The 13,861-nt window shown below is 38.6% G+C and overlaps 1 protein-coding gene across 1 annotated transcript in view; it reads left to right on the top strand.

Annotated features, from left to right (window-relative positions):
* NELL2 (neural EGFL like 2) overlaps window positions 1-13,861 on the top strand; it is a 155,167-nt gene that overhangs the window by 56,585 nt on the left and 84,721 nt on the right. The window contains exons 10-12 of the mRNA XM_062612647.1: window positions 6,542-6,633; window positions 9,433-9,535; window positions 12,525-12,653. Coding sequence (XP_062468631.1) covers window positions 6,542-6,633; window positions 9,433-9,535; window positions 12,525-12,653 — 324 coding nt within the window. The remainder of the gene's footprint in view (window positions 1-6,541; window positions 6,634-9,432; window positions 9,536-12,524; window positions 12,654-13,861) is intronic.

Here is a 13,861-nt window from a genome sequence, read left to right as displayed (position 1 = left end):
AGGTGTCTTCCCTTATCATGTCCATAGGTGGTTTTACAACATGGCAGTGGAGAACACAACCTTCTTTTTATGCAGTAAGTTGATGCTGATGGGTGATAACTATTCAGCTGTCACAGATTCTACGTAGTGACTCGAAAGTGCATAGGTCTTTAGCAGTTTTTCATTACTTTCAGAAACTTTCAACACTCAGTCCTAATCTATTAATTGGATTTTGTCTTGCATATGGAATGCTGTGACTTGAGGCTTTCTGATGGGTGTATGTGTGAGTTTTATCATGTCACGAAGTACAAGGCATTCTAGGGAGGTGTCTACTTAGTTTTCTACACTGTGCCATTTTTCTCTTAAAGTTTTCAGACATGCACCCCGTCATTAGTAACTATCAGCATTTGATACTATATCTCTTGGCACCTTCACTAAATCCAGCTGTGTCACTATTATTGCAGATAGCTGACATAAGGAGTCCACCAGATAATATCTAATCCCACTTTTATGAGAATTAAGCGGGCATGTAATGTTTGCATTGGAGTTCCTTTGGTCTGGCAGACTTGTGCTATTTCTAATTCTTATTTATAAATGTAATACAGTGTTCATGTAATAGTAACCTTAATTGATTTTCTTATCTTGACACCATGTAAGGCTTTTGTCTTGGCATTTCATTGTATCGTTTGGCATTTTGTAGTGACAGTTGTTTGAGTATTGAATGGCCAACATAGGTAATTTGGCATAAAATGGATGGGCATTTTGATTGTGTTAGTCAAGTTTTCAGAATCCCATGTTTAGAGTTGAAAATATTCCAGTTCTGTTTAATAAGCAGAATATGGTCCCTTGCTCTAAAGCTGAAGTCGTGCATGTCTATCATTGGAAATATTTTGGCTGCCATATTCAATCAAGCTGAATTGGTTGAATATGGCAGCCAAATGCCAAAAATGGCACTACTGCTACCATGATAGCAATAATTCCATTTTTAAGAGAAGCTGACATCAAACACATTGTCCAGATTGGGTCTTTGCTTAGCTTTGATTGGTTGCAAGCTCTTTCCCATACTCCCTGTCAGGCAGCCTACTTTAAAAGTTTTACTTCATCTGTCAGGTCTGTTTGCCTCAGCTGAACTGCTGCCAACAGAGTTTTTAGTCATATTTTGATGTGCTTTTTCAGTGTTCAGATTGCTTATTTTAGTCTTAAAAGATGCTTCAAGGAGCCCTCATTCTAGGGTTCAGATGTATTGTAAAGAAGATATCCCAGCAAGAGCACATGGGATAGATGAATTATGTCATTCCCCCATGGCAGCTGATGTAAAGATAGGAAACATGACAGGTAGGTGAAAGAATTTATAATTTTAGATTGACTCCTTGCCAATGTGATTGAACAGCATGTTACTGTTTTTGGAGGTGGCTCACAACACAGATGCTTTTAAATGATTGCAAGAACACCGTAGAACGACTGCATGTTTTCAGTGTGATAGAGATACGTAGCTTTTCTGTCTAACAAGAAATAAGATGCAAATAGTAATTGATTCAGAATCATTATGAAGTTTCAAATCAGATTTTCCTTTCTTGGCTGAGGAAGCAGAAGCAGATATATGCAGCTTTTGAGCAGTGATTGACTAGAGAAATTAGCAATATATTTTCCAGCTTGGAATCTGGAATAATTTAGCATTGTTGAGGGAGATGGCATGACCCAAAGCAAGTCTCCAGCCTCGCTGACTTCAGTAACAGAGGAGTTTGTGCTCTCCAGAAGATAAGCATAGAAAAAGTAATGCCGAATCCCTGCAAAGATAAATGAGAAATGGGTGAGAGCAATGCTAGTAATGGCATGGCAGTCAAGAGAGAGATGTTCAGAAAAGGTGATGATTATCTCTGTGCGCATTTCAAAGGATAAAGCCACACAGCAGTCTTGCAACGTGTAAGCTTGCAAAGTAGGATTAGTGGAATTTACACAATGCCTAAGGCTTGATCTCTGAATAGTAGAAAATATAACCGAGGAGAGCCCCAGGAGGAGGCTGGAAAATTAAATGAATGAGGCAGGGTTATTTTTTTGCATGCTTCTTTTGGATGCTTCCCCCCGCCACCCCCAAACTCAGCATTTGTGAACAAAGAATGTAGCAACATAGATTTTATCATCAGATTTATATCGTACATTGAAAATTACTGACAAATTTCACAAAACTTCAAGTCACATCTGCCACTCATTCGGCAACTATGAATACAAGAAAATAAACTACTTTCAAGAGTTCACCAGTGTGCTAAACTTCCTGCTTTCTGTTGGCGATAAGTCTGAATCAAAATCAGCTTTGATACCACTGGGAAGTGTACTTCCTCAGAGGAAGGCATATGCAATCTAAATAGCAAAGGTGATAAATACATAAATGAGAAAATGTACTACATGACAACCTGTGAACTCAGCGAATGGAAGGAAGGAGTTAGCTGGGTCATGGATTTTGCATAGCCATTCTAAGAAATACACAAGGAAAGTGTCATTTGGAGGCCAGCAGGAAGAAACAAGGGCTGTGGAAGAGAAGTAATAGCTTGACAAACTGTTGCTAATTCACTGAGTGAATACGGCCATCGTATTCCTTTTGCTGAATGAATTTGGAGAAGATGCCATGTCATCACAATGTATTAAGTAATACTACAGGGAATAGTTATGTTATCACTCACCTGCATAAATATAAGCAGACCTTGCTAATAATTCTTTAGACTCTGTACTGATGACTGCCAATGTAATATTTGAGCAACTTCTGTATACAAATAGATGAAGAGTAGTCAAACTTCATAGCAGGATTTGTGGATTTCCTGTTCCATCTTCTTAGAAACCTGTGCTTTGAATAATATGTATTGTTTTAGGTACTGGGGGAATGTGGAAGTGTGATTGCAAAAGGAAATGGTTGATGTAATTCAGCTGTAGATGAAATCCAACGTAGGCAATAACTATCAAATTCTGGAACAACTAATCATTGGTTAATTTCTTGACTATGACTCAGTCTGTTGAATGAAAGGGCTTAGGAAGATGAAAGACGATATGTTTCCCTGGAGAAACACCAATCACAAACTAATCAAAGTATCATGGGAAGCATCTAGCCAAGCAGAAATTAAATCTTCTCTGGGCTTTCCAATTACACAGTTCTAGTCCAGATGTTCATGTTGTTGAAATATCTTGATTTCTGAAGGAAAATAAAGACATGAAACACCACCGTCATGGGATGTGTATTGGTTGTGACAGTTGCTGTCAGGGGGCAGGAGAAACATTCTGTTCTACACTGCCTGGGACATGGGCCCTGCTGTTGTAGGAGAAAAGTGGGGCAGAAGAAAGTTAGTAGCTTTGACTTTCTAGAAATCTCTCCAAGTGTGTTCAATGCACACCTAACCAGAGAACCTTAGAGTGAGGCTTTTAGAAGCCTTCAGGTGGCCTGACGTAAACTTATCTTTTGCTGTCTAACAGGATGTGGGCAGTAGAAGATCAGGCTGACAGGAGAAAAGGAGAGACAGAGGCACGTAAGGGGGTATTGGAGAAAAAGTCTGTACTAGCAAACATACACCATCACTAAACCCACTAGTATGTTTCTTGTTAAATAAGCATGGAGCCAGTGGTACTGGTGTATATGAAGTGCCTGTCTGGTTTTTGTAAACTCATTTGGCTTAGATTAGCATAGGTGAGGAGAGAAAAACCAAGTGATAGTGCTCTGAATTACAGCTTCAGTGTACTTTAGCTCTTGCTGCTTTTTGATGGACATAACTGCCCAAATACAGAATCCTTCATGTTTTAGAGAACGCTAGTAGGAAAGAAATGATCCAGGTAGCATCAATTTTGATGATTTTGAGGAGAAATGTCCCTTTGAATGTAGTCAGTGAGAGCAGCAGTCCATAAGAAAACATGTTTAAACTTGTGTTCAGACTGTTCAGGCTAACAGGTTTTCAGTTTAGTTTCAGTTGGACATTTCTTAGATTAGGTTTTCTCTTTTCTTAAACATAGTTTGGTCACTCTGTATAGGCAGGTCCCTGATACTTGGGAGCTTTATAACCTTGCTGACAAAATCCCAGTGTTTATTAAGGGCATTCACTGAATGACATCTAATTTTCTTAGCTGCTTGATGGCCGGGTGTTGTGGTTGTGGAGATGGGGATGTGAGCACTGCTTGAAATTTCCAGGACCCACACAGGCAAGTGTCTAGACACATGCACTCTCCTGACATTTTCTAGCCTTTGAGGAAGCAATCTTGACGGCCTACAGGAAAGGGGCAAGGGCTCTCTGGGCAGAGCCATTTCAAAGAGCCCTGGAGTCTGTAATTTTTTATTGTTTCCAAGGCTTCATGGAGAGGAGTTGATTTTCTTGCTGACAGCAAGTGTCTGCATTACTGCATCACCGCGTTGCAAGGATTGTATATGCCAAGACTTCCGAAAGCTGTTGGTGGAATCAAGAAATAACTGCATGATTTCACACTAGGCTGGATGTATTCTTTTGATGTTTTTTTCTGTGTACATTATTTTTTAAGTTTCTCTGAAGAATCAGAGGTTTGTTGCCATTGATGAGCAGACTGGATTCAGTGGATTATGCTTTGAGGTAGTATAGCTATATATAATTTTTAAGATGCCTAGGTGGTCTTATTCATATGTTAAGAGTGGTTTTGCTTCAGGAGAGCGTTTTCTTCCTAGACAAGATGAAAGCAATTTTGTTGGTTTTTGCCTTTCCTGTGAAGAGGTGTGGTCTGCCTGTTGGAAACATGAGGATGTGTTATCAGTCCATTGCCATTGTGTGTCCTAAAGCATTGCTATACTTCATTTTTTCCTGTCACATGTAGTTGTTCTTGGAAGCTTGAAATGTATGAGGCAAAAGAAAGGGCTTAATATATGAGTATTTCAGTTTAGGGTTGTGGCCTGTAATACAAAGGAGGTGACATATATGACTGCATGGTTGTCTCATCCTGTGTGAATTCCAGATCTGCTGGTCCTCAGTAAAGATTTATATAGGATTTTTTTTCACATCCTTCTAGAAGAGCTTGTTTTCTGGGAGAGGATAGAGTCACTGTATTGAGCTTTTTTGACTCTTTCTGACCTTTCTTCGTGGATGATGTACAAACTTCCTCCTTCTGTTAGCCCTAGGGCTCTCTTCTGTGGCTCTTTTCTGTACTTTATTATCTCTGACTGCAAACTCTGACATTCATAGGTTTTGGAGCATTGCAACGTACTGTGATATTACTGCTTGAAAGTGCTCTGCAGCCTTATATCACACAAAATACTTTCTATTTTATAATATATGATAACTCATATTTGGAATTTGAATAAAAAAACCTTCTTTGTCACTGTGCCCATCAAGTCTTTTTCAACATCAGTTCCAAGAGTTGACATTTACATGCTGACAAAGTAACAAGGAGTTTGTAAAAGCAAGATGCTGCATGCTAAAAAGTGAAGGAGAATTGAAAATAAGAGCAGCGATGGTAATTAATATAGGTCACACAATGACAACTCTTGTACTTTTAGGTATTTTAAAATTATCTACAGATTGTAGTCTGTTTAAGCAGAGTCGAGAACTCTCTCTGTGGATGAATTGTAGAATAATTGATTTACATCTCCAAATAAATGATTAGCAAATTAGATCTCTAACATGTAATCTAGAACTTGAAAAGCGGTAACCTACTCTTGGTGTTTCATGATTATGCTTATTTGATGAGCCTTGACTGTGTCCTAAGCAAGAGACATCTGATTTTCTGTACCTAGCAGTGACATTACTTAGCCTTCATACTTTGCATAATGTAATTGCAGTAACGGACTCATTTAAAACAAAGTTTGCTGGAAGATATTTTATGTAACCCTTAAATACCACATAGGAACTTCAGTGAGCAGTCCAATATGAGATGAGTTGGCATGCTGCTGAAAGACTGGTACTGGCAGGGCACAGGAGTGGCACCAGGCCAGGTTGTGGTATAACAAACACTGATCCTAAGAGGGTCACTGTGTCATTTGATCATTGGAGACTTGATACTACTTCTGTTGGGGGAAGATAGTCACTGAAGGTCAGTTTCTGTACAATAAAATTTGTAAACTTTATGCTTTAGCAGGTAATGGTAAATAACTGGGATAAGATGCAAACATGTAATGTTTAAATAACTGTGTAGGGTGATGAAACATCAAAGGACTGTGATGACTAATAAATATGTGAGCACCCGTTGTCATGCAACATTCTTCTTCAAGAAACTGATTATCTATTAATGCCACTTGCACTGCTCTCACAGCTCCATTTGACTTTTTGCCCTGAGCTGTGTTGCAGGCAGTCTTGGCTTCCTTGGCGTGACCTAGGACAGTTTCTGTTCTCTCAGTAGCTATCTGTACACCATACGTGTGCTTTTTGGTTCTTCTGAGGTTTTTTTTTTTCTCCTCTGACTTTTTTTTCTTGTGACATCGAGTCCTGCAGGTGGGTTTAGAATATTCTTGCAGCTGATTCAATGTTTTCATTTTGAAATGCAGTTATCTTTAAGAAAATGCATCAGTTGTATACGCAGAGTGCTAACACTTTCTCACAAAATTGTTTTGTTTTGTTTTTTACTGAAGCCGTGTGCATATTTGAAGGCAGAACGTACTTTGAAGGACAAAGAGAAACTGTGTATTCAAGCTCAGGGGACTGTGTTCTGTTTGAGTGCAAGGTAAGACTGTTGATGTTAAAGAAAATAAAAGTCTTGCATGTTAGAAAGTCCCTGAAAGAAACTGTTGAAATTCAGACAGGTCTACCTTAGGAAATGGCAGCAGAAAATCATCTAAGGGGTCCTGCGTTTATTTTGTCTTACTGTGTTCCACATCAGATTTTGCAACCAAGTTTACTTTGCATAGCTGTAAGCTTTGATTAGGCAGCTTGACAATCAAGCTGCATTCTTTCCTCCTTAGGTATTGTCTACATCATCAGTAATAAAAAAAGTCAGAAGACTACCTTATGTTTCCATTGACCCATGTGCAATGTTAGCGCTTAGATAAGGGAGAAGCATGAATGTGATGAGGGCTTAATTTGGAATTCAGGACAATTCTTACAGGAAAAGCTAGATGAAAAAGAAGGAAGAGAGCTGGCACACCAGGTGTCTGGTATTTCTAGTGATGAAAGTGGAAAAGGGCTGTTGTTTTATTTGTGGACAGATGCCTGATGCTGAGTCAGTCTTGTCCAGCTGCATGACCCAAATTGCGTTTCAGGGAACTAATGCACTTTAAGGAGAAAATATACCCCAGGAATGGCTGTGGGTTGACAATTAAACAGACTGTTGCAGTGGGTCTTATGTTGCCCCTCTGGTGGAGGGATGGGGAGGAATTCCTTCTGGTTAGGGAACTGCATGATATGGAGTTGGAAACCTGAATGTGCATTTCTAGGTCACAGACAGAGCTGGCTCCTCTGGCCATGCTGCCTCTATCTATTCCCAATTCCTGGAAATCTCAAAAAATTTTCATACAGTTATGAAAAAGTGTGTTTCATAAAATAGACGTAAAGTAGACTGTTGTCTTACTGCTGCTGATTTTAATCTTTGTGAGCTTTATACCTGGAGTAGGTGCTTTAAAACCCTTTTGAGAAAGGAAAAGATGACCAGAAATAACTTTGGGTTGTATGCTTCCCAGGACTGTGAGCTTGTATTTTCAACATGACACCTGGGACATGAATTCTATGATTAGTCAATGGATTAACAATTACGATGAATTAAAATACAATTAACAACCATCAGAACTTATAGAATCATGAATGTAATCACAGAATTGCTTGCATTAGAAGGGATCAAATATTATGTGATGTTTCCTTGTGTTTTTTGCGGCTGGCAAGTGCAATACTGTATGAACAAACTGCCTCTGTTGGCTGTGCTACTCTGTATTTTGTTGATTGTAATTTGCTGATGGGCAGGCTGACTGTCCTGGTAGAAATATTAAGCAGCAACTTTGGCAGATTCAAATGCTGCTTTTTCAAGGACTGAAGTACATACAATTGCTGCTGCACAGCATTATGAATGATAATTCAGAGCAGAAAATCCACATACTCTAAACTGTGTTTGGTCAGTGAAGTCATAGGTGGGCACTATTTTATTACTGCTGGAGTTCCCATAAAAGGATTTAATTAGTGAGTCCAGCTGAAAAGAAACTTAATAGGAAAGGCACAAATACAGATTTAATGCGTGAAGGCTTATAACGATGTTATCAAGGCAGTGCAGGGAATTTCTCCTCTTTGTCTGCATGTAATTCCAAACAGAATTTTTGTTGTGTTTCACTGCTGCAGTTGTGCCTCCCTATAGGCATGCGCTTTTCTGCTTGACTATTACTGAACAAGTAAATGAAAAATTATCTATTAGAATGTGTAAAAGAATTAAATGCAATTTAGACTACTACAATTAATATTATTTCTATCAAAGGATTTTTTTTTAATTATTTATTTTGTGGGATTGCTGGCTTTTGCTTGTCCTGGTGTACAACACATCTGTGGTTGGTTCAGTATTACCAGTTTAAGGTTGCTTTCTTTGTCAAAATTGTTTAAGGTTAAGTTTGAGCAGTAATTTTGGTACTGGCCATTGTGTTTGTGATTCATCTTTATATTTCATGCTTAAAAAGAGGATTTGAAATTAAATGGTAGCTCCATAATAGTAATAACCCATGCAACGGCATATGCATGATTTTAGGCACTTTTCTTGCATGCAGAAATAATAGGGTCATGAGTTCAGTGAGCTCATATTGTAACCAGATTTCTGATTTTAAGGCAGATGCCTCTAAGGAGCATGTTGTTGTTTGCCTTGTGTTCTGTCTTTGCCATAGCATGACTAGAGCACTGCAAGACACATTAATTAAGGCCCAAGGGAGCCTAAAGGTGGTACATCTGCAGTATCTGGATTGCTAAGGCAGGCATTTCCTGTGGTCATGCTGAAATGGTTGTGTGTGACCTGCTCCAACTGCCTGAAGATATTCTCAGGGCCTTGGACATTTCCAGATGCCTGATCCAAACTTAGCTGAGAAGCCCTCTCTTTCCTAACAGGAAATCAGTGCTGGTTTCCTTCAGTGTTACTACCACAGTGTGAAGATCAGAGATATTCAAGATTGATTTTACTCGCTATATAAATAACAGCTACTTTAGAGTATTCATTATGAGCACCCTTGATAGTGGAATCTGCTGCTTCAGTTTCTTAGAAGCCATAGTTACTCTGTCAAGCATAATTTCAAGAGAAACTTCTGAGGCAAATTGCTTGGCATCTAAGATAAGAAAACAAGAGCCATTGCCACACTTCTGCTTGCTTGAAAAGGTTTGAGTATAGGAGAGTACCTGATGCTTTTACTGTGTGACATTGTCCTGTCAAATGGCTTTCAAAGGCACCTGAAGTTTGGCATAGGCAGTTTTTTGTTTGTGCGCTATAATGCTAAAACTCCATTAAAGTTATAATTTATCTTTCTTTCATATTTCACAACATTAATTGATTACCTCAATTTAACAGAACCACAAAATGCAGCGTATTCCAAAGGACAGATGTACAGCTTTGAACTGCCCAGAATCTCAACAGATCCCCTTATCTCACAGTTGCTGCAAAATCTGTAAAGGTAAGGTAATAGCAGGATATATATAAACTCACTGTAATTTTCTGTTCTTACTGATTATATAGACTTTTTTTCTGATCATTTTGAATAGGACACTTCTACACATGGTGATCACTAAATTTTGGGAAGCTGAATAGATAACATCTGCATTGTGACAACTGAAAATTGTTTGTAAATGTTGAATGGCATAGATTCTGAGAATGTGTTTCATCTTAGCCAAAAAAGGGTGAAAACTCAAAGAAATCATATACATAATTAGTGATTTTTACCCTTCATGCATTCCAGTGTTCAAACAAAATGATATTGGAGAAATATCCATGCTCACCAACATCTTTCTGAAATGCTTTGAGATGGCTCTTGGTGCTATGCAGCTATTTCAAGACTGGAGTAACTTGTTCACCTCTTTGGGGTTGTAGTCTGCATCTAGAAGCAGAACCTTTGGGGAGTGTTTTTGTATGCTGTGTACCTTTGTGTGTTGTGTTGCACCTAGTCTGATCCTTATGAAAGGAGAGAGGTGGAGGAAGGGCTCTGTGTCTTGAGCCCACTCTTTTGATCTGGACTAATACTGGTATCTTCAAAGCTATGAGCAATTGCATCTTCAAGTGGCTACCTCTGTTTCTTCTGTAGATAAATAAGATAAATCGATACCTGGCATGAAAAAAGATCTTAGACTCTTGGGCTGATTTTAGATATACTTTGGTGTAAAGACAAGTGCATCTATAGTTTATTCCATGCTACTCAGTGCAAACATGAAGGGTATGGTTAATGACATCAAGCAAATTGATAAAGTAGAAGAAAAGAACTTAAGAGAAGACAGGTTTTGAAGTCTATTGCAGTCAAAAAGGATTTTTTTAAATGATAATTTGTATAAAATCTTCAGTGGCTTAGAGAAAAGAATTCTGTTTCTGGTGCTTAGTATAGCTGGAAAATTTTAATGTATGTTGGATGAAGGCTTTCTGAACAATTTTATCCTCCCTGAACCATGCTAGCTTGGTCTCATATGAGCTATGGAGCTTATTCTTTAAAGAAGCAGCTGCTGTATCCTATTCTTCAGTAGCATGTATTTTGTTTATTAATACAGCTGAAACAGAAGTGCTGAGAATCTTCAGAATAACAAAAAAAATCAGTAAAAATGCCCTAACCCTTTCTGGATGACATGTATATTCTTAGCTATTTAATGCAAAAATCTGATACAAACCAATCCAGGCCAGGAAATCAAAAAATAAGACTATTGCTTTGTTATTAACTTGGGCTTCAATGAGGAAGACAATAAAAAAGCAAAGAGTAGATGTTGCCATGGCCAGAGGTTGCTTTTGACTCACACACTTCTGCTGTCATCAGTGAGTATTGAAGGTTCTCTAACGCTAGTGAAAGTGCAAAGCTTTTTGCTTCCTGATGTCCTATGTTAGATAACAGCATTGTGTTAGTGACAGTGAATAACGTTAAAGTAACATTACCTAGGTAATATATCTCTAGGTTACAGGGAGGCAATGCACAGTGGGAGGAAGGAGGGGAAGAATAAAATCAACCTCTCATATCATTGTAGGTCTCTGACATTTGCATCATGACTGTCTCTGGGTCTCAGTACTCAACCATTCTGCCTTTATGGGCTATTCTGTTTCTTTTATCTTGTTTTGCTTGGTTTATCTTGCTTTGTACTGTTCATGAGGTGCCCAAGAGCAGAACATCTCTCTGACCTGACCTCCAAGCAGACTCCGCCGTTGTCCTTGACGTGCTCATTTAACATAGCTTCAGTGAAGTTAGGGATAGAAGCTCTTTCATAGCAAAACATGAAACAGAAGCCAGGTGTAGTGATAAAAATAATAATCCTTACTGTCAACAAATACTTGTTTTTTATTTTGTAAGGCTGCAACACAGGTCTCTTATTCCAGCTTCCCTTCTGGAGCTGTTGCTGTTACACCAGGCATGGTCCCCTGAAGCCTGACCCACATTCCCCAGTTCTCCTGTGGGAGGTTTTGAGAGAAGAAAATAGTTACTGGAAAACAACAGTGAAGTACTGCTGCTTGATCAATTCTGATGCTTCACCTAAAGAAGGAAGCTTTAAACAAATGAAATTCTTGGGAAAACAATGAAGGAGACTTTATAGACCAATGTGGAAATCACAGAAGCTTCAAGTCAGTTACTACAACCATCTTGAATTCAGCATAATAAAGGGTGATTTAATGGTGTTCAGCAGCAGAGCAGCATTAGCTCTCATGAGAGCAAACAGGAGGAATTAAAAAACCCTGAACAGCTACTGAGTTGAAAGGTTCAATCTAAATTTTCCAGCCTGCAAAAGAACTTGGATTCTTAAAAATTTGTAATTAAGGTACAATTCAAAATGGTGACACAAATGAAAAATGCAAGGGGGAGACTAGGAAATAGGGATGGCTATAAGGGGGGATCTTAAAGATAAATTTCTCTGAAATGGAAAGGGTGACGCAATCAGGGAAGAGTATTCAGTCAGTGGAGCTTGAAAGGAAAAGATAAGGGGAAGAGAAAAGCAAAACAAGGCAATGTTAATCAAAGACTTTCCGTTAAATGTGGGAGGATTTTATAAATACACCTGGGAACAAAAAGTGGTAGGAAAAGAAGTGATGCCACTTGTAAATGAGCTACCGAATGTCCAAGCTATTGAGCTCTTTTATAAATGTCCTAAAAAAATTAATAAAAAATATTAAGAAGTTTCCTGTAAAAGTACTTTACAGTGACAAGGAGACAGTAAGGGGATTTAAGTAAGCCTCCTATTCAGCTGCCTTAGATCAATGCCATAACTTGAAATTGAATCGAAGACCTAGAGACAGTCTGTTCTTGTGGCCTTTACTACTCTTTTCATCTGTTTCATGCTTGATACAATTTAGTTTTCTATATCTCATGGACAATAGAAAGGTATTCTTTGACCTAATGAGAAAAAGATAGGACTGTCTTTGACAGGGATGTTTTAAAATCCCTGGATTCTTTTTAACTCTCAATCATATTTGTTTCTGTACAGGCCATGACTTTTGCACTGAAGGACATAGCTGTATGGAGCATTCGGTCTGCCGAAACCTAGATGACAGAGCTGTCTGTAGCTGCCGAGATGGCTTTCGAGCCCTTCGAGAAGACAATGCTTACTGTGAAGGTAATACCTTGTATAGATGCTTAACTCCTCTGTATAAATTACCATGGGATGAATGTATTGATTCATAAATTGTCAAAGGGATAGACCTCTTAAATGCAATGAATTAGGTATGCAGCTTATTAATAAACAAAAAGAATTCTCTTTTCAATTTAGTTCTTAAAAGAACAGAAATTAAAAATCTGATCAATGTCAAAGTGGCAAGTTGGTGTGGCTCAGGTCTTGAATTAGAAACATGCTTCTATAGGAAATTTTTTCCCTTTATTTTTTTTCATAATATTCAGATATTCAGGCAACCTAAAAGTCAACCATCTGAATAACACATAGGTATAACATTTAGTTTCTCTTTTCACGGCTGCCTTTTCCCATTCTCTCCCCAGGAAGTAAGTAAATGCTATAGACTAGACACTAGTGTTGTTAATCATACTGAGTAATGATTTATTGTTTGAGCTGCTCTTTTGGTATCAGGGAGCAGCGAGCTACTTAATCACAAGAGAAGCCTTTATAGTTTGTGCCTTTACAATCTAGCGTAATCCTGTGGGAAAAAAACCCACATCCCCACTCCAGCAGCACAACCAAAGTCCTCTGTGCAGTCTCTTAGCTTTTGTGCTAGCTGTTGCTCTTCCTCCTGAAAACCCTGGTTCTGCAGACATGTAATACTAGTGTACTATCAGGCCATTCGTACCATGCAGCTTAAGTGTTGGAAGCAGGATAGCCTTTGACTAATAAGCAGTTTGGTTCAGGTTTAGCCTGCTAAATAAAAGTCAGCATGTGTGAGTAGAGTCTTAAGGTACTCTGCAGCTCCGTCTTATATGTGGATTGTTCTCTGGCAATGCACAATTAAATGGGATGAATCAAGGCATTTCAAGACTGTTCCTGCAGCTGAATTCTATGAAAGTTAATACCTGCGGCTTGAGTTAGTAGCTACATTAATGTCAGAGAGAACAATCATCTGTAGATTTAGATTTGAGAATTCATGACTGTTTTCAGGAGAGGAGTGTGTAATTAATTCAAATTCACTTACATCTCTGCTTAATCTTTGTGGCAAGCCTTCTGGTGGAAGCCTGTTTTGAGAACTAAAGATCATGCAGAAGCAAATTCCTTGCACCTCATCATGTCCCAGCAGGCATCTGACATCAGGACCTGATGTATAGCTTGTTCTGTGTTGCAGCATCAGCCACTCCATAGCTCCTGGAGACTATGCTAAAACT

This window comes from Pezoporus occidentalis, unplaced genomic scaffold (genome assembly GCF_034315485.1).
Source record: "Pezoporus occidentalis ecotype Australia unplaced genomic scaffold, CSIRO_AGI_Poc_V1 ctg100, whole genome shotgun sequence".
NCBI lineage: Eukaryota > Metazoa > Chordata > Aves > Psittaciformes > Psittacidae > Pezoporus > Pezoporus occidentalis.
The sequence above is the reverse complement of the archived record's forward strand: the minus strand, read 5'-3'. Positions and strand labels throughout refer to the sequence as shown.